This window comes from Phalaenopsis equestris, unplaced genomic scaffold, assembly GCF_001263595.1.
Source record: "Phalaenopsis equestris unplaced genomic scaffold, ASM126359v1 Scaffold000002, whole genome shotgun sequence".
In the NCBI taxonomy this organism is placed as follows: Eukaryota; Viridiplantae; Streptophyta; class Magnoliopsida; order Asparagales; family Orchidaceae; genus Phalaenopsis; species Phalaenopsis equestris.
This window is the reverse complement of record NW_018164444.1, coordinates 61,128,993-61,156,803: the sequence shown is the minus strand read 5'-3', so window position 1 is coordinate 61,156,803 and position 27,811 is coordinate 61,128,993. Positions and strand designations below refer to the sequence as shown.

Here is a 27,811-nt window from a genome sequence, read left to right as displayed (position 1 = left end):
CTAGAGCACTTTTTAGTGACTGAAATCCCCCAAAGAGGTATCTACTTAGTGAATACACGAAGGGAGGACTTGGTGTATGAATATGAAGATGCCATTAATATGGAATTGGAATTCATAAATCAGTTTAGACACTTAATGTTATGGACCTAACAAGTTAACTATCATGATTAGTTTTTTATTCTTAAACATATTTAAGTTAAACTATGAGATAAGGTTTTAAGGAGTATTAATGTTTACTTAAATGTGAATTTTCGAGGGATGAGTTTAACAAACGCATGGCTCTGCTATTCTTGTACTTATTATCTTTGGAGATGGGTGGAAAGGGTTGGGTGCGAGGTTATTAAAGGAAGATAAAATGGGATGGAAGTGGAAAGGAAAATTATATAGGAGATGTGCCATGATTACACATAAAGATATTAAGGAATTGATGGTAAATAGAAACGAGAGTGCAAGAGAGGGATGTAGGGTTAGATATGCAAGCAAGTGTGAGGGAAAACAGGTAGTAGGATAGATCTACAGCGAAGGAGAGCTTTTAAGGTTGGTTGATTGGTACGAAAGCTGGAATAATATTTGAAAAAGAGCAGGCTCATGGAATAAGAGGGTTCGAAGGATGGATTTAGAGGAAGACAATCACTAGAAAGAGAGTTAGAGAGACATTGAAAAGAAGATAATTTCTTGAAAGGAATTGAATAGAGCCTCAATAGGCCGTATTAGTTTATTTTTTTTTTTTTAAGGGGTGTGCATATTGCATTAAAAGGGAAAACAAAAATTACAAAAGAACGCTAAAAGCGAGGGCAATCTATCCCCATTGACAAAAACAGAAAGAGGATAACTCTAATGTAAGCTAGAAAGAACAAAGTCACTCTCAAAAGCCGGGTGAGCACAAAAATCAGCAGCAGTGTTGTTAGATCTACCTATATGATAAAAAAACCTATCTGAACTCAGTAAGAAAGCCAAGTCAGGCCCATGAGAAGGTTGGTGTTGCCAGGTTTTCATATCTAACGTGCTACAGAAAGCCCCCCTCCGAAAAAACGCAGCATGATCCCGCGGTTCTCATACATCCAAGGTTGAAGTAAAGAGACAAGGAACAATATCACTTGGAGTTCAAATTGCGTGCTGTCCCAATCTAGCAACCACCAAGCAATTTCCGATTTCCTCTCGAATGATGACCCCCATACTAGCAAGGCCGGAAGGCAAAAGGGCCCCATCAACATTAGCTTTCAACCAGCCTGGAGGGGGAGGGCACCAAATTAAAGGGGAATAAAGCCTAGACGGCTGAGAGGTGCCTCAGTGTTCCAAAATAATAGAAGACTGAGTGTCGCTAAGGGAAGTTAGGATCGTAGCCGCCATGACCGTGAGGGTTCCGAAGGGCTGCCCATGCTTCTTGGAGTTTCTAGTTCTCCAACTATATGATAAATTGCGGAACAGAAAATCTTCCCCGCCAACTTCAGAGCTTTTGGAAAATCATCGCTCCGTCTGTAAAGATAATCAAAACAACTAAAGTGAGGAATCCCAACATCCCATTTTGGTAAGGCTTGGAGAATGGCCACAAGGACTTCACACTTAATAATCACATGATCTCAATCTTCCCCATCCTAACATCCCCAAGGGCAAGTCATGTCATCGCCAATCCTTCTTCTAAAGAGCCGTGAGTTGGTTGGGATTGCATCCATAAGGATACACCACCAAAACATAACCTCATGCGGGCGAAGTTTAAGCTTCCGGAAGCAACAATCATACGGAGGTTGATGTTTGACAAACTATCATAGGCCTGTCGTGACTTTGAAGATGTGGAGAAAGGGAATGAGGATGCTAAGATGGAAGAATGAGTGGTTTATGAAACAATTAGTGAATAAGTTTTTCTGTTGAATCATGTAATTTGTCTTTTAGTTTCATAATGCTAAATATAGTGATGTTGATTGCTTACAAATAGGTTATTAAATGCACGCCCACCCCCAACCACACACCCCCATCCTTCCTCCACACACGTGTACAAACAATCAAGTCTCCCAGGATGCTTGCTAGTAATTAGCTTTATTTTGAGAAGTTTGATCGAAGTTGACGTGTTTACAAGTGTTCTTGTTTTTAAGGTGTTTTTTAGTCCGTAAATAGATGGTGTTGGCATGGAAGCTATTAGCAAACTATTTTCACTATAGTCTACATGTGGGCTAATTCGAAATTTTCTCTTCTTTTGTTTACTACCATAAAAATTTTTTGGATAATGCAAACTGTGATGACCAAACATATAATGCCATAACATAATTTCATTGTCTTTAGCGACTGTGACAAAAAATTAAACTATACTTTGAGATTATTCGAGTCAAGTCCAAATAATACTCCATATTTTTTCTCGGCATTGTCAATCACCTATCCCCGTGATGAATTCCTAAAACTCATGACATGAATAAAAGTTAGCTTGGCATTGATGATCAGTAAAAATTTTACTAATAAAGAACAAATTACACGATGTATTTGGAACATGAAGAACATCGTGATTGGTTAACAGTGGAGAGAGTTGGCAGTTCCAATTCTGGCAATTACCTAGAGTGAACCATTGTCAATTTTGGCATTTTAATTGCTTGCACAAGATCTGTAGGAGCAAGATAATTTCGAACAAATTGCCATAAGATTAGTCGTGCCAGAGTATTATCTAAGAATGGGAAAAATTAGGAATAACACTAACAAAACACTGGTTAGAGAGTTGGGCTTTTGTACTAAAGGGCAAGAATTAGTCAGGGATAATAATGAATATTGAAATAATTTTTTCAAGTCCTCTAATTGCTCGAAAAGCTTAGAGAACTGAGAAAAATATAAGGTGACCTGTAGGGAGTCTAAGAGGGCAATTTGTGATGCTAATAATTATGTTTTTGGTGATCTTTATAGTAGATTAGATACAATATAAGGTGAAAATTATATTTATAAACTTATCAAATAAAGAGACCAGTAAAGAAGAGTCAATTCAATTAAAGTGTTTTAAAGTTGAAAATAAAAATGTGTTTTTCGTAGATGTAGATATTCAACATAGGTAGGTGAGCTATTTTGATAAACTTTTGAATGAGTTTTTGAAAATACTAGTGATCTTAAATCTTAATATCCTTAATAATAATAATACTTTTTATTTTTACCATCGCATTAGTGAAAAAGAAGTTTAGGACATTTTAAAGAAAATCATGGGTGGAAAATAAGCGTGACACATTAGTGAAAAAGAAGTTTAGGACGTTTTAAAGAAAATCATGGGTGGAAAATAAGCGTGACCCGATGATATCCCAATTGAAGCGTGAAAATATTTATGAGATTTAGGAGTTTCTTGACTTACTAAATTTTTAATATTATTTTAAAAATTAGAAGGATGCCCGAGAAGTTGAGGAAGAGTATTTTGGCCCTCATTTTTAAGATTAAAGGGGCTGCACAAAAGTGTGCAAATTATAAAGTAATTAATTTGATGTGTCATACTTTAAAATTATGGGAGAGGTATACTATGGAAGCTTACATTTATTGAGAGGTTTGATGGAGAAGTCCAGAGAATAAAGAGGATTTTCATATGATTTTATTGATTTAAAAAAAACCTTACGAAAAAGTTTAAAGATAAGTCCTTTGGAGAGTTCTAGAGAAGAAATGTGTACATATGATTTTATTGATTTAAAAAAAACCTTACGAAAAAGTTTCAAGATAAGTCCTTTGGAGAGTTCTAGAGAAGAAATGTGTTCATATGATTTATATTCAAGTCATTAAAGATATGTATACTAGAGTTGTTACTTGTGTTCGAATAGAAGGAGGATTGACCCAGCTTTTTTTGATTTCAATTGGATTACATCAGGATCAACTTTAAGCCCATGTATTTTTGCTTAAGTTATGGATGCTCTTATTTGTTATTTATTGGAGGATGTACCTTGGTGTATATCCTTCTTATGGATAAGACTAAAGAAAGTGCTTAGCAAAAACTTAAATTATGGAGGTCTATATAGGAGTTTAAATGTCTTCATTTGAGTAGATCTACTACCGAATACATCAAATGTTATTTTAGTAGTAGCTCTTGTGGCAAAGTTGTATCTATGGGTGATCAAATCATTAAAAGGTGTGAACATTTTTAATATCTCGGGTCAATTTTTCAAAGTGATGGTGATATAGATGAAGATGTTATTAGTAGAGTTCAAGTGGGTTGGTTGAAGTGGAGGAATGCATCGAGCCTATTGTGTGATAGAAAATACCGCTTAGACTGAACGAAAAATTTTATAAGATGGCGGTGACACTTGCAATGCTCTATGACATAGAACGTTGGCCTTTAAAAGAGAAGCATAAAACAAAGTTGAGTGTTGCTGATATGAGAATGCTTAGGTGGACGAGTTGCTTGACACTTAGAGACAAAATACAAAATGAAACTATCCATGATAGGGTTGGTGTAGCTGTAATAGCAAAAAAGAATAGAGAGAGTCGTCTTTGATGGCTTGTTTGCATTAAACGTCGACCATCTGATGATCCATATAGGAGAGTAGATGTTTTAGAATCGACTTTTGTTAAGAAAGACAAAATTAAACCTACAAAGACTTAAGACATATTGTATAGAAAATGATATTAATCTATGAGAATTGAATGAAAATTTGACACTCAATAGGACACAATGGAGAAAAAGGATTCATGTAGCTGACCCCCCTTAGCGGGATGAAGTCTTGTTGTTGTTGCTCTAATTGCTCCTTGGTGAACGTGATTGCATTTGTATTGGCATACGACTCCTAATTTTTTTCAAGGGTGACTTGATAAGCTCAGCCTTCACACTTGGATTTTGATTTTCAATTTGCAGGTTTTCCGTGAAGCTTCTAACATTATGTGTGCCATGATTTTTGTGTGCCATGATTTTTTACAATGTTGACATTATATATCATTTGTGTGCCATGATTTTTTACAATGTTGACATTATGATTTTTTTGCCATTCTTTGTTAGTATCAACCTCTTTTGACACAAGAGCCAAGTTCTCCTATTCATTGTTATCAAACGATTCAGTATCATACAATAAAACTTTTCCTTCTGTATTCTTTCCGTCTAATTTCATAAAAGATATCTCGAATTAAGGGTAGATGTTTTCTGCGAAGGATATGTTCTTGAACTTCGTCCAAACATCAATTAAGGGTGTGTTTGGGGCAGCTGTGCTTATCTAGATAAGCCGCTTATCTGGAAACACGGACTGCAGGGTGTAGCATGCGTTCTGCGTTTAGTGTAAAAATTCATCTGAGTTCTTGGAGAAGCTGCTCAAACGTAGTTTCCAAACGTTGATACAACGTTTTCAAAACACCGCTACAATGGATAAGCGACCCCAAACGGAGCCTAAGTTCAGCTAAGAACATATAGACCCGATCATTTTTCTCTCTTTTCTTGTGGCAAGCACAGTCATTTCAATTTTCTCAAATATTGTCATAATATTGTTCAAGTTTCTATTATAATATTACTAACTCATTGTAGTACGTACTAAGTAATAACATCACATTCATATTGTTTGGATTTCCAAAGTTGAGTTTTCAACTAAAAAAATTGTGAAGAACTTTCAAAGTATTAACAGAGATATTTTACAACATTCCAGATACCTCGAGTTGTGGGAATGAATAGTTGAGGCTTTTCTACGGAAGTTTTCGTAAAATTTTTAAGTCATGTCATTATCAGAGAAATTTCAAATTGCCATTTTCTCAGGTTTAGATCATTAGCAGTAGATTTTAAGATTTCTGTGATTAAATACCCAATTTTGTTTCTTTCGTTGATCGCTAATTTTATAGTTTGTACCCAATCGAGATAGTTGTGTCCATCAAGTTCTATAAATTTGAGGTAAGGTGGTAAATTCTAAGGAAAATATTTGGCCGTATACTCATTAGGGGAACTGTCGGGTGAGGTATGGTGTTTTCAACTTTTTTGGAACCAGTCGATGTGGTTAAATTTCTTTGAACTCCCGTCATCATTGTTGATTTGTACATCCTTAGAATCTTGAAAAAAATGATCAAGGACTGTGTGAAACTCCTTTACGCCTCGATCAAGAATGATACAAAACTCCGCTACGTCGCAATTGATTCCCTTTCTTGCACGAGCGGCACGGAACTCCTCTGTGCCACGGTCATGGTCGTTTTTTTTATCAACAATGGGGTGAAACTCTTGTACTCCGTGATCTGTTCATTTCTGTGTGCATGTTTTTATCCTGCGATTTCGTTGTTATCTTCTTAGCCCGGAAAAAGTCACGAATTTGCATCTCTATGTGATCCCGATCTTCACAGCTAGCTCTAATCACGGCTGGATCACTTCGACACAAGTTCTAATTGCGACTGGATGTCTAAGCAGCTTGCTCTAATCTCGAACGGATCGTGAAGACCGAGAGGGAGGAGGAGAATACGTGATTATCATTGATCGATGCCTACCTCTGAGGGACATGATCGTTCCTTCAAGTGCCAAAATGTGGTAGTTGGCTTCACATTGAGCTTTAATCGAGGCTGTATGATGAGGGGCCACGAAACTAAACATAGGCTGAAGATGTTGACTGGATTTGGGTTATGATACTTTGTAGTTTTTGGGTGGAGATAAATAATCATTCCTCTTCTATTTGATAGAAACGACTTAAAGAGAGGAAGATGACTCTCATATTGGGAAAACAATAATATCTGCCATACTTTGCCATACTAGAAGAGGGAAACGATAATTATGATGCACCAATAATAGAATATACTAAAAAATAGAAAATACTAACAATAGGAGATATTAAATCTAACAGTTCTATTTCTAAATATATGAGGCCTATAATTCAAGTTTTTTTTTTCCTTAGCTGCTAGTAAAAAATTTTTTAGTATCTATATCGGGTTATTACACTGTTACTCGTTCTTCAGCCTAAGAGTTTACTGCACCTGGTTTTCCTAGATGAGCTAACACTTGCTAAAGATAGCGTTAAATAAAAGCAGCATGATGTTATCTTCGTTTAAGAACATGTTATTGAAGTCGAGAGACTTGCTACTGCTAGGGACCATTAAAAATGCTGACCAATTAAATTGAATTTTTGGGTCATACGGATGTCAACAGAAATAGTCGTTGAAATCTACTAGTAACTATCTAACTGCGTTTTTGTGTTTCTTTTTCAGTGCCTTCCCAAAATTGAGCAATTTATGTGTTAATGTGATTTGATACTACAAATTTTTTTCCATCTTTGATATCTATTGTTCATATGTAGAATATTATGTCATTTCATAAGGCGATTACATCATTCAACTGATTTATCGGGTTGCCTTCCCGAGACATCAGTATTTTCCTATTGGCAAAATTTGGTGTTTATTCTACTTCCCTTGACATTCGACATCTGTTTTTTTTCCGGTTCATTCTAACTCGTGTTGTTTTCTCCTGTTCATTCTACCACATGTCCACAGGATGAAAACAACCTATATACCTATGAAGATCGTACTATGCGGTTCTTTCCGCCCACTCCTAGAATTCCTCGAATGCATGGACTTAGTTCTGGAGATTGTGGGCTCGTGGATGATTCTGAAGATTCATTTCAAGAGCTATCTAATTGTTCTTATCAGCATTTCAACGTACTCTGTAGTGGAGATAAGGATGGCTGTATTTGCTTTAGTGCATTCGGCATTTTTCAGATGGGGAAAATTGTGAGTACACAGTTAAACTTTGATAACCGGTATATTGGATTCAATTATCCATACTGGTTTATGCTGAGTTTATAATAATTCAATCGTTGGCTTGCAATTTAAAATTGTACACTTGCTTATGCTCGAGGAAATAGTCTTGAATACAACTCAATTACTGAACGTCATGCATCAGTGTACTATTCTAGTTTTCTGTTTAATTCTTTATTCTTTAATTTCACATTGGCATTATTTTTCACTTGCTTCAATTTGTAGTTGATATTATAGTTCATATGGAGATAAATATCTCACAGGTAAATTAATGAAATTAGTTGATATTATAGTTTTTAAACGTCGACCATCTACTGATCCGATTAGAAGAATAGATGTTTTAGATTTGACTTATGTTAAGAAAGGCAGAGGTAGAGCTAGGAAGACTTGGGCATACTGTATAAATAATGATCTTAATTTTTTAGAATTAAATGAAAATATGACACTAAATAAGACGCAATGGAGAAGAAGGATTCATGTAGCCAACCCCACTCAGTGGGATAAAGCTTTTTGTTGTTGTTGCTGTTGTATGGTTTTCAGGAAAATAAATATCTTATGTCTTCAAGGAACTAAATCGGTCGGAGAAAAGACTAGGGAGACTGATAGCTTAGATTTTAAACTTTAGTATTTAGGTAGGAGTCATACTAAATAATTGTAAGGGTGATTATAGATAAACTAAATAGGTCGGAGAAAAGACTAGGGAGACTGATAGCTTAAATTTTAAACTTTAGTATTTAGGTAAGAGTCATACTAAATAATTGTAAGGGTGATTATAGATAAGAGTTTGAAAGATAATGATTTAAAAATTAATAGAATTGGAGATAGAATTACAACACTTAAGATTGTTGTTGATACTAAGATTTTTAATAATATAAGTGGTTATGCTTCTCAAGTAGGGTTAGATGTAGGTTCAAAAGAAAAATTTTGGAATTACCTGGAAGAATTAATGCAAATGATACTTGTTGAAAGAAATTTTATTGGAGGAGATTTAAATAAACATGTTGGTAGAGATAAATGATTTTAGAAATATTCATAGTGGCTACGATTTGAAGTAATTAATGAAGAAGGTAGAACCATATTAGATTTTACTTTAACGTATTATTTTGTTAGTACTAATACTTTATTTAAGAGAAGAGATGAGCATATTATTACTTATAAGAATGGATCTAATAAAATACAAATTGATTATTTTCTTATGAGAAAAAGAGATCTTCGAGAATTTAAAGATTGTAAAGTCATTACACGTGAAAATTTAAGTACTCAACATCCACTATCAGTTTTGAATTTTAAGATTAGGAGTTGTAAGATAAAAATATAAGAAAACATTGTCATAAAATTTAGATGATAACATCTAAAAGACAAATAAAATTAATTTTATGAGTAAATTTCAAGATTTGGGATGTTTATGACGAAGCAAATTCTATGTGGGATAAATTATCACACACTATTAAAGAAGTGAGTAAAGATGTACTTGGAGAATCGAAAGGAAAATTTTTATAAATAAAAATAATTAGTTGTGAAATAATAATGTGCAAGAAAAGATAAAATATAAGAAATTGTATTATAAAAATTGATTTAAATGTAAAAGCTTAGGGAACTAAGAAAAATATAAGGTGATCCACAGTGACTCTAAGAGAATAATTTGTGACGCTAATTGCTTTTAATGATATTTGTAATAAAATAAATATTGAAGAGGTGAAAAATATATGTAAGAACTAGCCAAACAAAGAAAAAATAAACGTAAAAATGTAATTCGAGTAAAGCGTATTAAAGATGAAAATTAAAAAGTGCTTTTCTTAAAATAAAATATTCAATATACATGGGTGAGCTATTTTGATAAACTTTCAACGAAGTCTCTGAAAATAAAATCGATCTTAGTGATCTTAATATCGTTAATAATAATAATTTATTTTATTTTTACCATCGCATTAATAAAAAAGAAGTTGGTAGACTTTAAAGAAAACCCTGGTTGAAAAATCAGTAAGACCTGATGATATGCAATTGAAGTGTGAAAATATTTAGGAGATTTAAGAGTCTCTTGGCTTGCTAAATTCTTTAATATTTTTTTAAAAACTAAAAAGATGCGAGAGGAGGGGGAGAGAGGAGTGGAAGAAGAGTGTTTTGGTCACATTTTTAAGAATAAAGAGGATGTACAAAAGTGTGCAAATTATAGAGAAATTTAGTTGATGTGACTTACTTTAAAATTATGGAAGAGGGCAACTGAACACAGGTTAAGTCATATTACAAAGATTTCCCATTATCAATTTAGATTTATGCTGGGCAGATCTATCATGGAAGCTATACATTTATTGAGAGCTTTTATGGAGAAGTACAAAGAGAATAAGGAGGATCTACATATGATCCTTATTGATTTAGAAAGAGTTTACGATGAGGCTCCAAGAGAAGTCCTTTGGAGAGTTCTAGTGAAGAAAAGCATTGAAGAAATATTTTTGTGAGTTATATTCAAGTCATTAAAGATATGCATATTAGAGCTGTTACTTGTGTTCAAACAGAAGAAGGATTGTACAAGTATTTTTCCAATTTCAATTGGACTACATAAGGGATCCGCTTTAACCCCATATCTTTTTTGCTTTAGTTATGGATGCTCATACTGGACATTTACAGGATGATGTACCTTGGTGCATGCCTTTTGCTGATGATGTCCTTCTTGTGGATAAGACTAGAGAAAGAGTTTAAGAAAGCTTGAATTATGGAAGTCTATATTGGAGTTTAAGGGCCTTCATTTGTGTACATCTAAAACTGAATACATGGAATGTAATTTTAGCAGTAGTAGCTCTAGTGACAAAGTTTTAATTGTGGGTGACCAAATCATTAGAAGGTGTGAACTTTTTGGATACCGGGTCTATTTTTCAAATTAATGGTGATATTGATGGGGATGTTATTAGTTGAGTTCATGTTGTTTGGATGAAGTGGAGGAATGCATCAAGGCCTATTGTGTGGTTAAAAGTACCGCTGAGACTGAAAGAAAAATTTTATAAGATGGCAGTGAAACCTGCAATGCTCTATGATGCAAAATGTTGGCCTCTAAAAGAGAAGTATAAAACAAAGTTAACTCTTGTTGAGATGAGAATGCTTAGGTGGACGAGTGGCTGGTGGACGAGTGGCTTGACACTTACAGGCAAAATGCGAAATGAATATATCTGTGATAGGGCTGGTGTAGCTGTAGCGATGAACAAGATTAGAGAGTGTCATCTTAGATGGTTTGGTCACCTTAAACGTCGACCATCTGATCATCTGGTTAGGAGAGTAGGTGTTTTAGATTCAACTAGTGTTAAGAATGACAAAGATAAACCTAAAAAAGACTTGAGCATATTGTATAAAAAATGATCTTAATCTATTAGAAAATGATTGATGTAATCTACCCCAGTTACTGGGATAACGGCATGTTGTTGTTGTTGTTGTTGGGTTTATTGAGGTATTCGGCGGTGTATGCTGCCAATTTTCTACCACATGATTGCTTGTCACGGGGGTTTTTAAAATTTAAATTGATATAGAACATTCCCTTGTAGTTTCTATCGTTAATCTTTATCATTTTCAGCCATTTAATGTATTATGCTATTTATTCTTTTTTATTGAAGTTGAATAAAACCAGATTAACCAAGCTATTGTTTTTCCATTTATCCAATGATTTGTTATGATATTTGTGCCATCTATATCTGTTAGCCAAGTCATCTATGGTTTGAAGTTTACTATTTTGAATGCCATTCAGTGCGCTTAGTTCTTGAACTTCTGGATAAAGGGTATAATGCAATGCAAAGCAACAACTTCGAAGTTAAAAGTAATTCAATGTGATGAAATTATGCCATGGTTTTTGTTTAAATTTTTGTTCAGATAGCTGAGCTTTCAAAGGTGTTCGAAGTAGCAGTTTTAATTCGGTTATAATATTTTTACATTTTATGTAGCAATTTATAAGTTGCTTTAGTACTGGTTGGCTTCAAAGCTTTTGGAATTTGGTTATGATACTGATAATTGGAAGATTATAGCCAAAGGCCTTACCTCGCCCCAATTTAAAATTTCAATGTTCTATGCCTTCACAGATTAAAAATAGCGGCTAAAAAATTATTGTTTTCCTTTTATTTCAACCATCTTTCATTTTCTTATGTTCATTCATTTAACTCGCTGATATTTGATGTAACTAATTTCCTGATATACATATGCAATCATCATATTCACTTCGTCCGCAATTCCTTGATTCTTCACGTTTTATTTTCCTGAGTTTTGTTATTTGCACTCAAGATTCAGTAAAATTTGATCGTCAAACATTTGAATGATTGTCAGCAAAGGGCCGTACACGTTCAACGCTTGATAAGCAGTCATACTCACATCTAGAGTCGTGCACTATTCACGGAAAAAAAAGGAAAAAAAAAACAAGAAAGTTAAAAAAAAAAAAAAGGAAAAAAAAACAAGAAAGTTAAAAAAAAAAAAACAAACAAAGAGCACAATTAAGCTTAACTTTTGATCACTCCACTTATATGAGATTAACTGTTGTATCCTCAAATAATTAATTTAAACTTCATATAGCACTGAATTTACTTACAATTAGTTCAACGCCCCCCTAGATCATCTATTAAGAAGAGTATCTCGAGTCTTTTTTTTTTTGGGTAAAGTTTTAACTTCTCGGTTAAGTCCTTACTACATTATGAATTAGAGGTGAAAAGATGTGTAGAATGAACTCTACATATTCTTTGTTTGAGCCTTGTTTGGGAGCTATTCTTTAAAAATCTTTTCGGGGATTCATTTTCTTAAAACCAACAATGTGATCAACTAAATTTAATTTGATTTACTCACCATATGTATATTTTGTAGTTTATTATTAAATTTATATGTGATTTGATGATTAAGTTTCTTTGTCAAACTATCTCAATTGAATCAGCCCCAATGGTGCTCCCTTTCTATTTATTTCATATGTGGAAGGTTGTGATGGGATATCCTTTAATTTTCAGAGGGGCTGTATTTTGAATCTTTATGCGAGCAGTACCCTTGGTCGATCCTTGGGCTAACTATCATTTTAAAATTCAAGCATCAAACTTCGACAACATATGCTACAAGTTTCTTTGTCATCAGCTTTAATTGTTAAGAATTATTTCAACTATAAAGATGAAGATATGCTACCAATTTAATGAAATTGGGAATATCTTGGTACATTCACCGGCGTCAGGCAAAATAATTACGAAAATAAGCATCATCTGCAGTAGATATTAGATTCCACCCAATTCAATAATGTCAGCAAACAATTAAATCCATTGCAGAAAAGAAAAATGAAAGGATAAAAATTTGAAGTATGACCTTCACAAGATCTTATCAAAAGACCAAAAATTCGTTCTTGTATTAATATGCGCTTCCATCTCTGGTTTCTTTACCTCTTTGTTTTTCTCACAGCCTTATATCTTACAATTTCTTGGTCTAGTTCAAAAGACATAGATGTTACTTGTTTTATCAATGGAAAAAGAATTTCCTAGAATGATATCGTTACAATGTGTAATTTAATTTTACATAAAATGGCTTTACTTTCTCTGTTCATATGTTCGATATATTATAGTCACCGTAGGAGAAGACTTTAGTCCAAATTTCATTGTGGGATCCGAAAATTCACGCCCCAGACTTTTGTTTGCTGAGTTGAGTGCTTTGTGTTTAGTTTTTTGGGTCAAATTTTTAGAAGACAGATTATATTGTAGATATGAAACTACTAGAGGATTTTTTCGATATGGGTGTGAGGTTTCCCATAACCACAAGTCTCTATGGTTAATTAACCTTCTTAATAATGGGAGAGTACTTTAGATTAAGGCAAGGCATTATTCATTGAATATTCGACTTACAATAGCAACAGACTTGAGTTTTAGATTATAAAATGTATCACATTGAGCTTAATGTGGATGGTGGGAGGAACAATGATGAACCTGAACATGATCTCAATGTTCCGTCATCCTCTGTTTCATTACTCAAAGAATAAAAACTCATTGAGGAACATACATGTTGCAATCATGATCGTAATTTAATGGCGTCATTTGACGACAAACCATCAAACCAGAGGGCTCTAGTTGTAATCGTTACTTTTTTGTGGAACTGTTGGGGAAAACCACAAAAATAGGGGATTCATGCCACAATTTTACTGATATTAGATTACTTTGAGTGCGAACTCAATGACACACTCGATATGACATTCTCCTTTTGTGAGCAGAAGTTAATTAAAAGTTTATCACTTAAAAAATGCTGTGAATGGTGGACGAAGTTTGCTTTAATTTTAAATGATTGATTTTAACTTGGATGTTTTGGTTTGTTATTTTGAGAACTTATCTTGGAAATCAATGTAAACGCTGACCCCATTCGGTTGAGATCTTCAATCAGTATGGTCATCATCGGGGGTTTCGACATTTAAAATATTTATGTTTGTAATTTATTTAAAGTTTGTTGGCATAAGATCTTTAAATTATTTTTCTTGTCAATTCTAGTTCTGATAATGAGGAGAATTATACTAAGTGATTTGAACTTGCAAATTTTATGTTTGGTTGGCTTTAATTGAAATTATTAGACTCATCAAATCTGGTTTTTAGGGTAATGATTAGATTAATTGAGTGAGACTTACAACCTTTCTCTATGGATAAGACAACCCAATTGAAAGCATACATAGCTTGATTATCTTGAATATAATTTTTTAAGTCAGGAGGGTCTTTAAAATAATCATAGATTTTTCTAAAAGAATCTTGTATGCTTATCAGAGTGAGAACTATTTGAGTGTAATTATAACTTTGACGCGGACAATATTTTCAGACCATTCAAGCTTAAGCAATTAATCAATTTGGTGGAGCAAATGTGGTTTTTCTTATTAATATTCAAGCATTTTGATATAATTATACTAATTTGCCTCACTTGTAAAATGTAATTCAATAAATTTTGTTCTCTTAAAAAAATATGACTTAATATTTTAAAGTATTAACACATCGTGAGGCAATATCTTACATTTGAAGGAAATTTCAAAACATGCGTACAATATCTAAATCATTCAAACTTATTAATTGCATTAATATCTTATTATTTATACAACAATAAGAACAACAACAACAAGCCTTTATTTTATTAAGAGGGGTCAGCTACATGAATCCCTTTTCTCCATTGAGTTCTAATGAGAGTCATATTTTCATTTAATTCTAGTAAATTAAGATAATTTTTTATTCAATATGCCAAAGTCTTTTCTAGGTCTACATCTGCCTTTCTTAACATAAGTCAAATCTAAAATATCTACTCTCCTAATTGGATCATCAGATGGTCGACGTAGAAGCTTTTGATCCATTGAATACACGTCTTATTGTATTTGCATAAATTTTTGAGGCATATCATTTGAGTTGAATTATACTCTTAAATTTTGTTAACATTTGAAATTATTTAAAATAATAGAACTTCTCTAGGATATTTTATTATTGGATCACATGCAAAGCTATATTTTTGGCTTAGAAAGGGTTGCTTAATGTCTGTTTGAGAATTGGAGTTGTAGATTCGATGACGATATTAGTGTATTAAGTTCTTATTTTGACATTTAACAGTGACCATAAGCTTTGCCTCATATATATTAAGTCATTTTCATAAGCACAAATATTCCATATTTTAGTCAATTTATAGGTCTATATAATTCATATTCTTAAATTATTTGTAAGTCAAATAGTTCATATTTTAAATTATTTACAAATCTTCATTAGCCCAGGTTTTAATTATTTTTCAAGCCTAATCTCCTAAGTTTGAATTATTTTTTAAGTTTAAAAGTCCAAATTTGAATTATTTTTCAAATATAGGAGCCTAAATTGATTTTTTTATATCCTCGCAACCAATTTTAAAAATATTTGCTGTTTTAAAAGTTCACGGTAGTCCAAAAAGTTTATACTTCTGAATTATTTGTAAGTTCAAGTCGCTCGAAATTTTGGCAGCCTTTTGATGTCCTCCTCTATTAGGGGGTATTAGGGAGAATTTTAACTTTCCCAAATATCTATAAGTTGACCTGTAGCTGGGGAACAAAGCAATGTATTTTAACCCACCGTTTATGAGATATGTCGGACATTCAATTAATATGTAAAGAGCCAAACTAAAGCATGCATTTTCCTGTGTATGTACTTAACTTTTCGGAACGTTACTTGCTCATGCAAACAGGTACTCGGGTTCTCAGGATGAGTGCTTAAGTTATCGACTTTTATAAATTTCCCCAAATGAGTACAAAATTCTCTCTGAATGACGTTTAATTTTCTGGGCAGGTACTTAAATTTCCTCAAATATGTCTATTTTAAAAACTTTCCCCCACCCATTTTTTATACCTTTTCAAGCAAAATTGGTGATGTGAATGACAATGAAATGAAAATATAAAATTTTTTATTTTTTTAATAGCAAATATATTATCTTATATATATATACTTATATATATATATATATATGAAAAGAGAGGGGAATTAGGTTGTTGGCTTAAGATAATTAAGTGGCTTGCTTCGGGTTCGATATATGTGGGTAACAGAGCGTGAAATGAGAAAGAAGTGACTTGTGATAGGAATATGAGCAAGCAAACTAATGAAATAAAGAAGACAGAGACCTCAACAGTTTTGATTTTTAGTTTCAGTGGGTAAAAGGAGTTGGGGGTGTTGTTGTCTTGCGAACTTAGAGAGGCGAATCAACATGAGAGGAAATTGAGTTTTGGAGGTATCTGTACGCTGCAAACCCGTCGTTGCTTTCCTTGTTTGCTCGTCACTACTATATCGTGAATGAGATGGTCTCGAGGAGAAAGGGAGGCAAATGAACAAAAATTTGAGGGTTTCGACTGTCACACCCTAACTAGTCTCCTTGTTAGGGTCAATCGTGGTGCGACCAAGACTAACAATTTTGTTAGACCAACTTTCACCAACACTTGTTTTGACTTTTATAATCAGGACCCAGTAGGTGACGAATTAGTCTTATTGGATCGCAACAACATGTATGGTACATTGCATTTCAAATATGTATTCAGAAGTATGAAAATCATATCTAAAATATGAAAATAATTGAGAACTGCTAAATCTAATATAATAAAAATATACGTATCAAAAAAAGTATGTACAAAAGCTCTCAAAAGTATCGTGCAAAAGTTGTACAATGACACACCTGGCTGCTCGCCTCAGTGCTCGTTGCTCCTACCTGGAAGACAACAATGGAAAATGAGCAACAATGAGCTCAGAGAAAACTTAAGTTTTTGTACATGAAAAGAAACACATATGCTCTTATAAAACTATACATGTCTACATACAATCATAACAAGTTGACATAATAGAAAACATGAAAAGAGAGCAAATACCAGTAGTATAAAAAAATCAACTGTAGAGTATCATGCAGGGCATAAGAAAGAAATCATAACGATATAAAAACAAGTTAATTTCTTTTATAGAGGTCATATTATAATAATGTTACTTGTTTTCATTATGGGTCGTCACTCTGCCCCAAATGCCATATAAACTATTGCTAAATATTTGACTTCCTCCAACATAGTAGTTATCGACAAACCCCCTGGTACCCATGGGTCTTTAACTTTCTGTCTCCTAATTCCAAAGATTCCCAGAGTTTCGTACTTGTATTTATATCAGGAGCCGAGAATACTATATCTCTGCATAATGTACTTGCAAACACTCATATAATAGTCTACCCCCTAACATTCATTGTGATATTTAAATTGCCATTACTGTATCAAGCATAAGACATTGCATGTATCATAGGCATGAAGCAAAACACGCATAAGCTTAATCACCTATATCATACCATAAAATAACATCATATGTATATAGCGTCAATGTATCCTGTGAGAAGTAAACATGCATTCATACATTCAATTGCAGGTATTCATTTACAATATGAAAATAGATATCCATTTACAATATGCAGGATCATTTATAATATGAAAATAGATATCCATTTACAATATGCAGGAAATTCTAAATGCATCCGTGTCAAACTAAAAATTATATGAAAGCCTATAAAAGTTTATTTTTCTTAAATTAGCACAAATTTTTTCACATGACTTGACGGAACAGCCCTACGATGAATGCCCACACGTTCATCTCATGCTCGCCATTCCATATAAACAACTTGACGCTCGTAGACAACATATAAATTCATAAAGTTTGGCTCAAAACATGAATTAACTCAAAAAATACTTTACTTGCCAAAACATACCTCGAAAATGTTTTTCGACATAAATTTGCCTTTTCCAAAAACTCAAAATTCCTTCTCAACTCTTTTAAGCCTTAATCTTCACTTTCCCCTTGTTAATTTCGTGCTAAAACTCATGGAACTTTGCTTTCAATGGTTTTGATATTACCTCCATCAACTGTCAAAAACGTGAAAAGCGCAAAAATCGAGGCTAACTTAAATTCAGAAGTGAGAGAAAGGAAGTGAAAGTCTCAACTAACATGTGAGAGGGATTCGTGCTTATAGAAGTCGCACGGATCCCTGGATTGCACTGTAGCAAGTGTCGCGGCTCCCTCGTATGCTTCTGCCGAGTGAACCGAATAGGGAGAAGGGAAGTTCAGGATATAGTAGAAGGAATAGGGGCAAAAAATCGAGGCTCTATACCGCTATTCGACCGATCGAAATGAATAAAATGTGCGTAGTTGGTTGGCTGCAGAGAACATGCGGGTGATTAAGGAATAATTAAAGTTTTATTAAATTAAACTATAATTTTCAAGTTTTATATCTCTCGAGTCGTTCGTTATTCATGCTTGGTGCTTTATATCAAATTGCTCGATTTCATATATAGAATTTAATAAAATTATTTCAGTTAATGTTTGAGAGATGAAAATTTTGAGTGCTTTGAAACTTTGTCGAACTTTACCTGGTTTCTGAAATTTGGGCATTACATTAGCGGCTGAGGATTGAATGGGAGAGCAGAGCAAGGGCAATGCATGCGATTTTCACATGCGATTTCTTCGTGCTAGAGGAAAAAGTGGGGCGATCGTGGCTTCGGTTCGAACTAGTGGATAGAGATGAGCGACTTCATATGTCTGGATTGAAAGGAAGGGATTCGAGCTAGAGCTCAGAGGAGTGGATGCTTTGGTTGTGTGTACTGGAGCGACGGAAGGATGGGTGTTTTCTCGGTTATCTTTTCAGCGAAAGGAAGCATGACAGTGCAAAGGAGATGAAGGAAATGAGAGGTTTGTTCGAAGGCCTGGAGTGGTTTGAATAGGGCAATAGCTGGGAATTGAGGTCTACATGTGCTGGGAGGAGCGTATGACAGTTACGGCAAAAGTAAAGGTTTTGAACGGGATAAGAAGTGTTTTTGTTTGATATACATTCAAATTGTAAAGTGGGAGAATGAGAGGGAGAGAACTCTAGAACGCATATTACGCTGTTATTTACTTAGAACGGTTTTGGAAACATGATGGGTGATGCAGGTGGGAGCAGTTATAGGATGAATAAATTTTGCACTCACTCAAAAGATTTAAAATTTAAATTATTATTAATTAAGTTTAATTAAACATAATTAACAATATTAATAATCTTTGATTTTTTTAACCTAAACATTCGTATCTATCATTATCATATTGAATCAAGGAAACATTGACGAAACAAATAAATGCAATTTTTGACTTTGAAGAGGAGATTATGCCCACCATTACTCGTGCTTTTATGAGGCAAAAGATAGGACAGACATTTTAGCATCCAAAACATTTTTCTTCCCAGTTGGCTTCTCGTTTCTCTATTGTAGCTGTAAATGATGTATTTGGCTTGAAGAGGTGATGATGACATAGAAATCGACTTAGCCTAGGTATGAATCTTATGAAAGGACTTTGGCCTTCTTTTGGCCAATAATAGTCAAATAAACATTGATATTTTGACAAATTATTGTTGGGGATGCAGCTTTTAGATTATTAGAAAAGATTCCAATTCTTGGGTTTAGATGCTCTTGTCAAACACTTCTAACTTACTCCCTCTGCATCGTAGCAGATTAAGATTTCAATTGCTAAGCAAAAAATGCAACCACTCCCTACATGCCAATCGAATACTGCATAGTATGGGTGTGTGATTCTACCTTTTACTTTGCTTTGCAAATTGTCTTTAGAGCTTGATGGGGAAGAAGATTTTTCAGTGGGATGCAAGTTTTATTAGAGAAGAAGAAGATATCTTTCCTGAGTGGTTATACTTTAGTGTGGTTCAACATACCATAGATTTCATTGCAAAGTTGGTTCCTGTGTATACTATTTTATCATATACATTCTGAGTATGGGGGTGGAAGAAGCTATTTCCACATTTAATGGTTCGAGGATTTGTTCATGAGGATACCCATCCATGTATAGTTTCAGTTATGATTGTGCCAATGTGTGATGTATACCAATTCTATCAAGATGTGACTTGGAGTGACAATGCTTACAAAATTGACTTATCAGGAGATAGTTACATTGCTGCCACTTTCAACTTGACTGATCTGACGTCATACTACGATGAGGCAGAATCTTCGACGAATGTGGTTGAAGCTCCTCCAACCCCAAGAGACTCATGTGGGAGATTCTGCTTCGATCGTGGGACACCGCGACTCCTACGAGCGCGGGAGGTGGGTCACAAGCCTCGTTTTTCGTTCTTTTAATGATTTTTTTTATTATTATCCTTTATTCTGTTTTAGTCATTCTAACATATGTGTGTATTGTGGGACACCGCGACTCCTACGAGCTCGGGAGGTGGGTCACAAGCCTCGTTTTCGTTCTTTTAATGATTTTTTTATTATTATTCATTATTCTGTTTTAGTCATTCTAACATATGTGTGTATTAGGGTTTGGATTCTTAGTTTTTTGTGTTTTTTACCAGGACAGTTGTTGGCATCCAGGTTTTCCTTTCTTGGGCTTGTATGTGATAACAAGTAGTGCTCCGGTTGTATCTAGTCTGAGATGTTGATTATCGTCAACGTTTTCATTGCTCCGCAACCTACCCCCTCCCCCCCTCTCCCTATATTCACTGCAACCACTCAAAAAGCAACCTCCTTGGTTTTTTTCTGAAACCGCCTATCAACTAGCTCCTTCCCACTTTGCTGCCATCCATCAACATCGCCTTCCAGCACCCAGCCAATTGCTCTCCTGCCACCTATTTGCTGTCCGAACCTCAGGGAATGCCTTCCCACACATCTTCGCTGCTGTCCTAGCCTTTGGGAATCCCTTCCCCCACATCCTAATCGCTATCCCAACCATGTACAACCTCCCAACTGCAGTCCACAACCGCAACCTTCTCTCTACCGCCGATTAGCACACCCCTTCCCGGTCGCACCCACAGCCAACTCCCAACTTTTTTGACCGGTCACCACACTTAGGGATACACTTTAATTGAGTTTGTACTTGTTTTTGTATTTCGTTTTCAAGAGCGTTTTGTTGTAACCGCATATTTATTTTTTTTATTGTAATTTGTGTTAGCTCCGGTATCATGTTATAGTTTTATTATCTATTGTTAACATAACCATGCTCTTAGTTGTGTGATGGTAAGTAGTTACTTACTGTACAACACTTGGAAGTTCATAATTTGGTAATGCCATTAGGGTTGGCGGCTATGTTTTAGTTTGAAGAAAATTAAAACTTTATCCTCAAATCAGTGATCTTTTTTTGCCAGGATCTCTAATTCCTTCTTTTTTCTCACCTTGTGAGCAGGCCCTATGCTTTGTGTATGCCTCTCTCGAAATTGCTGATTTGATTTTGTTGATTTCATTTTATGTTTTGTTGGTATTTATTTTGTTTTATTCAAGAGAATAATAACATTTTATGTTTTGTTGGTATTTATTTTGTTTTATTTTATTTTGGTATGATTTTCCTTTCCGATTACTTATTTTGAACTCGATGAATTTTTGAAAGTTTAAAGATTCAATAGATATTAATTTTTGCTTGCCGTTTTTGTTAGTATTTTCATTGCTGTATTCTGTAAAGATATTATTGTTATTCTATACTCGTTTTAACTAACTTCAATTGTCAGAACATTCGGAACATGTCTATTTTAACTTCTGCACTAGATGATAATGTGACTTACAAGCTGCGCAATGCTTCTATACAAAAGGTATGGTATCGCTTATTGGTTCAAGTTATTATTCTTTTTATTTCAGGATACATGATTGGAGGGGCTTTAGTTTTATTATTTCATTTCACTTTATCAATAGCCTCTCACATGTATTGGTAATTATTTTTCCGTCTATTTTGCATGTTCCATAATCCTGTTATACTTGTCAAGATTCTTCAAGGTTAAAGCTACGGTAATCGAACCAGTTAACTTCTCAAGGAAACTCTTGCCATCTGATATTGATAATCATTTGCCTTTAAACCATGTTATCTTAAATTTGAGTCTTGTTTATATTTTACAGTTTAGTTTCCTAGTGCATGCTAAAATTGTAGTGCACAGCTTCTTTTGTGGAATGTTAGCAGAGGAAGTTAGCTTATCCACCTTGTGGATAGAAAAAAAAAATGGTTCTTCGCTATGCTAATGAAGTAGTTTAAAATTTGCTTGCCCAACTCGTATGGCTGCTCATATTTTGTTATGAAGTAATTGGATCGTTCCTGTCCCTTCACCAGCAATTCGCAGAGGCTAAACTTGTTGTATTACTGGTTTAATCATATTTTTATCAACTTATCTCTTTCATTTGATTGGATTCAATAAATGGTTCTTTACTATTCTATGTTATGCCCATTATCGCATCAGCTGGAATTATGGTTAAAAAGTAGGAATAGTTATTGTTTAAAATGGCATGATTATGTTATGCCCATTATCGCATCAGCTGGAATTATGGTTAAAAAGTAGGAATAGTAATTGTTTAAAATGGCATGATTATAACTAATTTCGAGTGTTTTTAAAAGTGATAGGCATTCTCCAGGAGAGATAGTGTTGCACAATGCCCGAACCACTAGGCATCACTTTATACTACTGTTCCTTGTGAAATGAGGTGCTAAAAAGAAAAATAATAATCACCTCAATTTAATTTTAAATATGGTGAATAATTTTTTTTATAATGAAGTGATTACATTCACCATGCGGGAAAAAATTGAATGTTCATGTTTCTTTATTACCAAGTTCATTGTACTTCAATATTAAGTTGTCTTAAGCAAATATAGTAGATCACTTTAGTTTGTTACTTCTATAGCTTGGACACAAATTGATCTGCTTTGCTGTGCTTCATCATCATTCGTTCTTTCTTTTCCTTTATTGGATTGCTAGCCTCCTATTCTGCTGTCACCATTCTAATTTTTTTCGTTTTTTGGATTTACAACTCTAGAACTTGAAGAACTTGTGTCTACGTTTCTATACTGTTTTTAACTTGTTTTCTTATCATGCATCTTTATTTTTCTAAATTTTGTTGATAAATTCGTTTGAGTAGTGCTTGGTTTGTCTTCAAATGAACTAAAAAATCAAACTATGTTAAAATGCTGGCACCTAGCTTGGCTGATTTCAGCTGGATTGGAGCAAAAATGAATCTAATTTTTGAATTTTTGAGTAATTTTTGGTCTTTGAGCTAAACTATGAGCCATATTTTCAATTGTGCTTACCTTTTTTTTATTTGAATTTTAGTGTAGTACTTATTATGCTGTTGTATCACTTTCCCTTTTTTTTCTATAATCTTATTTGTAGTAAGTCCTACTTATATAGTTTTTGATATATATTTCTTTTAATGAGAAAAATGTCAAAATAGTCCCTGGATTATTTGTTTGTGATTATTATAGTTTCTACTATATAATATGTTCAATTTAGCCACTTGAATCCTCAAAAACAATTTAAATAGTTCCAATTTTGGACTATTGTGGATTAGCTTTGAGGAGCGAACAGACTATTTTTGACCATATTTGTGGAGTCAAGGGACTAAGCTAGATACATTAGAGAGTTTGGGACTTAAATGGCCTAATAATCATTTTAACACTTTCCTCTATTCAACTCTGTTTTATGTACTTTTGATACCCATCCATCTTAATTTTGTATTTGTGCTACTATAAACTTGGTTGGTTTTGAGCGCGTCACTGTAATACAAATTAGATTCTTTAGCATCTTCAATTCTTAAACTATATGTATTTATTTGTCTTTGTAATTTGCTAATTTCACCCCTCTTAACTGCTGATTTTAAAATTTAAATGTTTCAATTAATTATTCCTTCTTACATGGAGTATTTGTACCAATGTTTCAATTAATTAATCTTTTTTATATGGAGTTTTTGTACCAATGCCTGATCTTATAACTCCGAAGCTTTGCACTTGTTCACCCTTAGCATTCTATTTTTCTAACACTACTAATTTTCCTTGATTATGTATTTTTTTATTCGGTTAATATTTTATGCAGTATTGTTCTTTCATAAAACGTTCGTAGGTATCATCTTTCTATGGGTATTTGTATTGTCTTTTATGTCACATAGTGGGTTCGGAAGACGGTACATCTTGACAACACTGAGCATGATAAACAAAGTGAACATGATTTGTATTCTTAAAAAGAAAATTGTATCCAAGTAATAACAAAAATAAACAACACAAGACAAATTTTATTCTATAAATAAAAGTAAAACTAATACAACTGAAATGAAAAACAAGAACTAAATGAGGCAAAACTGGAATGATTATAGGAAATAACTATCCAAAACCTTAAAGATAATCCTCAACAACTAATGCAAAACTGAAAAATACCTAAAAGAAAGTCTAGAATTGGAAAATCCTTTATGCAGAGCGGGTTTTCAAGTGGCTGAATAGAACATGCTATACAAAAATATCAACGACAGGTTTGACAAATTGAACTCGATAAATAACTTCTTTTCATTAAAACATGAATGACAAGGATATAGTGCATGCAATATGATCAACATAGAGACAATTTATTATGTGCATATAAAATGACTTGTAAAAAATGTTATGAATATGCTTAGTTAGTTTAATGAAATATGCAATCATTTCAAATTCGATCAAGTCTCACCAGTGTAAAACTTAGCATTTATTAATTATTCAATTTCAATTTAATTTATATTCATATAATCAGTTTTATTAGATATCCTAAAATCGAGAAGGTAAACATCAAACAAAAATAACTGGACAATTTTCTGTAATGTTCTCTCTATGTGGGCTCGTTGGCACGACTAGTCAAATATCTCAAAGGGTTCCAATAACCTACATACCACTGCATACGAGCATACACAATTGCAAATTTTTTCACAAGTAAATATGTATGCAATGTGCTATTTTACACAAGTTGGTGATTTGACAAATCTACACGCAATTCATAAATGTAAAGAGCAAGAAAAGAAAATATTATAATTGTAAGAAAATATTTAGGGAGTTGTGAGACAATATAATAAATGAGCTAATTACTTCATTATGAGCAATGAATGAAGTCTATAACAAGTGCAAAACAAAATAAATATATATAAAACAATAAGAGCATGATTCACAATCCTACAATGTAACTAGAAATCTAGTACAAATAACAAAGTTTAATACCCCTAATGATGAATGGTTTAGTTATCCCAAAATAAATAACAGTTACTTACCTCAAGACAACCCAAACAAAACTTCTAAATATTCCAGTGATTAGCTAGTGTTGACTATCAGTCCTACACTAATTAGGATTTAAAATAAATAATTATGCAAATAGAGTTATTAAATTAGGTGTAACATTATAATAACTTACTATAAATAAATATGCATTCATATATATATATATATGGCGTCGGTGGGGGGCAGCTCTGCTAGGGTTTCGCCCGATGGCGATTGCCGACGTTGAATCCTTCGGCTTCCAATCCATTGATTTCGTCGTTCTCGACGAAGAAGGGCTTCTCCTTCGGCTTTTTTTTCGCATGTCGTCTCTCCTTCTGACATTCACACCATCGTTTTGTTGCCTGACAACGAAGGGCGGCTCCTTTGTTCCGTCGTCTTCTTTGAGCTTCGTCGAGGCTTCGTCTTCTGCATTTCGTTTTTTCTACGCGATTGTTGTCTGTCTTCGTAGGCCTTGTCGAGCTGCGGCTATTTCGCGACTTCACTTTATGCAGCTTCGTCCCGACCGTCTTCCGTCTTCGGCTCGTCATTTTTTTTCGCCCTCTGCTTGACTTGTCAGGGTTTTTTTCTGCTGTGATGGAGCTCCATTCTTCTGCGGTTGAACCTGACAAAGCCTTCTTCTCAAGTTATAAGGAGTATCGTGATGGTACATATGACGGTGCCTTTATTAAGAATGCAAGTAGAAAAAGTGGAAAAACAACACTTTTTTTTCTGAGTTAAAAATTTCAACCATGACTGAGAAATTCAAGTTCGCTCTTATTGAAAAATTTTAGTGAGGGCACCCACTTATGGAAGTTATCAAGAAAACTTTTGATGCTCTCAAGCTAGCAGGAAAGTGGAAAGTGAAGCTCATGGATGAGAGACATGTGTTGATTCAATTAATCATGACTAAAGACTACATTCAGATTTTCTTCAAAAAATATCTTAACATTGCAGACAAATCAATGAAGTTACTCAAGTGGTCTCCTAATTTTGACCACAATCATGAATCTCCTACTGTACTAGTATGGTTTAATCTACCTGGTCTCAAGCTGCACTTTTTTTATCATCAGGTTCTTTACTCTATTTGGGCCATACTTGGGGACCCTATGAAGCTAGATCTTCCCACTTTCAACCTAACCAAACCTTCTGTGGCCATAATACTCGCAGAAAGAGATTACTTTACCTGATGTTATTGAATTCTGGTTGGGCACAACTCATAATGGATATTGACAACAAATCATCATGGAGCATAGACCTCTTTATTGTTCTCATTGTAAGATGTTTTGGTATACCTTTGATAAATGTCATAAGCTTCATCCTAATTTGAAATTTAAAAATCAAGTGAATAAGGATGGATCTAACTCCACTGCTCTGGGCACATCTATTTCACTTGGAGAGAGAACTACCATAAGATAGGATTTGATGTTTGACTTAATTGCCCCTGTGGACCACCCCTCTGAAAGTATTGTATCTACAAATGATATGAAGCTAGATGGCTCTGTTGAGCAACCTACACTTTCAAACCCTATTGAAAACAACACTGAAGGATCCCTACCTACAAGGACTGATAATCAGGTGAACCTTGCAGCTCCCTATCTTCAGGAAGTATCAGGGGTAGAGGCGATAACTCATACCTCACATACACTAGAACCTATTGTGGGTACAACTTTTGGCAATCTTTTTACTACAACACTATCACATTCGAATGAGCAAAAATCTTTAGATGAGGAATGACAGGTCTACACTTTCAGGAGGAAGAAGAAGAATGAATATCTACTTGAGCTAAGGAATCTAATGGATTATACTTTGGTTACTTTAGACAATGGTACTCCCCTCACCAATTTGTTAGTTGATTCCCTTCCGAGAATTAGAGGCAGAGGCAAAACTAAATTGGGTCATCCCGATTGATCTTATATGTACCATCTATTTTTGGTTTTTTATTTTTTATTTTTTGTGTGTTGTGTGTTGTACCGTGTGGGTTGGGCGCCTACTTGGGCCCACTCACAGAACCTATCTGTACCCTTTTCGCTTTAATATATTTGCCCTTGGGCTTATATTGTATATATATTCTGCTACTTATATTCCACGCTCGTAGAAGAAGGGGAGTATGCTCCTCTATTCCGTCGTCTGTTTCGACGAGCTGTAGGGTCGATCGGGATCATGATCGTGCTGCGCCTGCATCGTGGTCTCTGTAGGGCCCATCGAGCTACGTTTGTGCTGCTTGCATTTCTGCTGTTTCGACCAGTACACGCCTTTCTTCCTTCCTGCGCCTGTTTCCTCAGGTTCGACGACCCGACACGCATCGTTGCGTTGCATCAAATCAGACCGTCAGCTTTCTTTGGCTTTTGCATCTGCGGGCTGATGGATCGTCATTATGGCGCTTCATTCTTCTTCGGGTTGATCCTGACAAAGCTTCTTTCGCCCACGTGGTTGGTAATCATCCTGCGGAATCTACTATTGTCTTCCCCTTAAGCTAAGCTACAAGGAATGTCGTGATACAAGGAATGTCGTGATGGTACGGGCGATTGCCCTTTTCTTAAAAAGATAAGCAGGAAGAGTGTGAAAATAACACTATTTTTCTCTGATTCAAAATTTTCAACCTCAACTGAGAATATCAAGTTCGCTCTTATTGGAAAATTTCAGTGGGGGCATTCATCTATGGAAGCTATCAGAAAGAG

General features: G+C 34.3%; 1 protein-coding gene across 1 annotated transcript in view; it reads left to right on the top strand.

Annotated features, from left to right (window-relative positions):
- The window catches only part of LOC110019426 (anaphase-promoting complex subunit 4-like), a 70,956-nt gene that overhangs the window by 17,152 nt on the left and 25,993 nt on the right, over window positions 1-27,811 (top strand). The window contains exons 5-6 of the mRNA XM_020717078.1: window positions 7,387-7,623; window positions 21,616-21,696. Of these exons, the coding sequence (XP_020572737.1) occupies window positions 7,387-7,623; window positions 21,616-21,696 (318 nt within the window). The remainder of the gene's footprint in view (window positions 1-7,386; window positions 7,624-21,615; window positions 21,697-27,811) is intronic.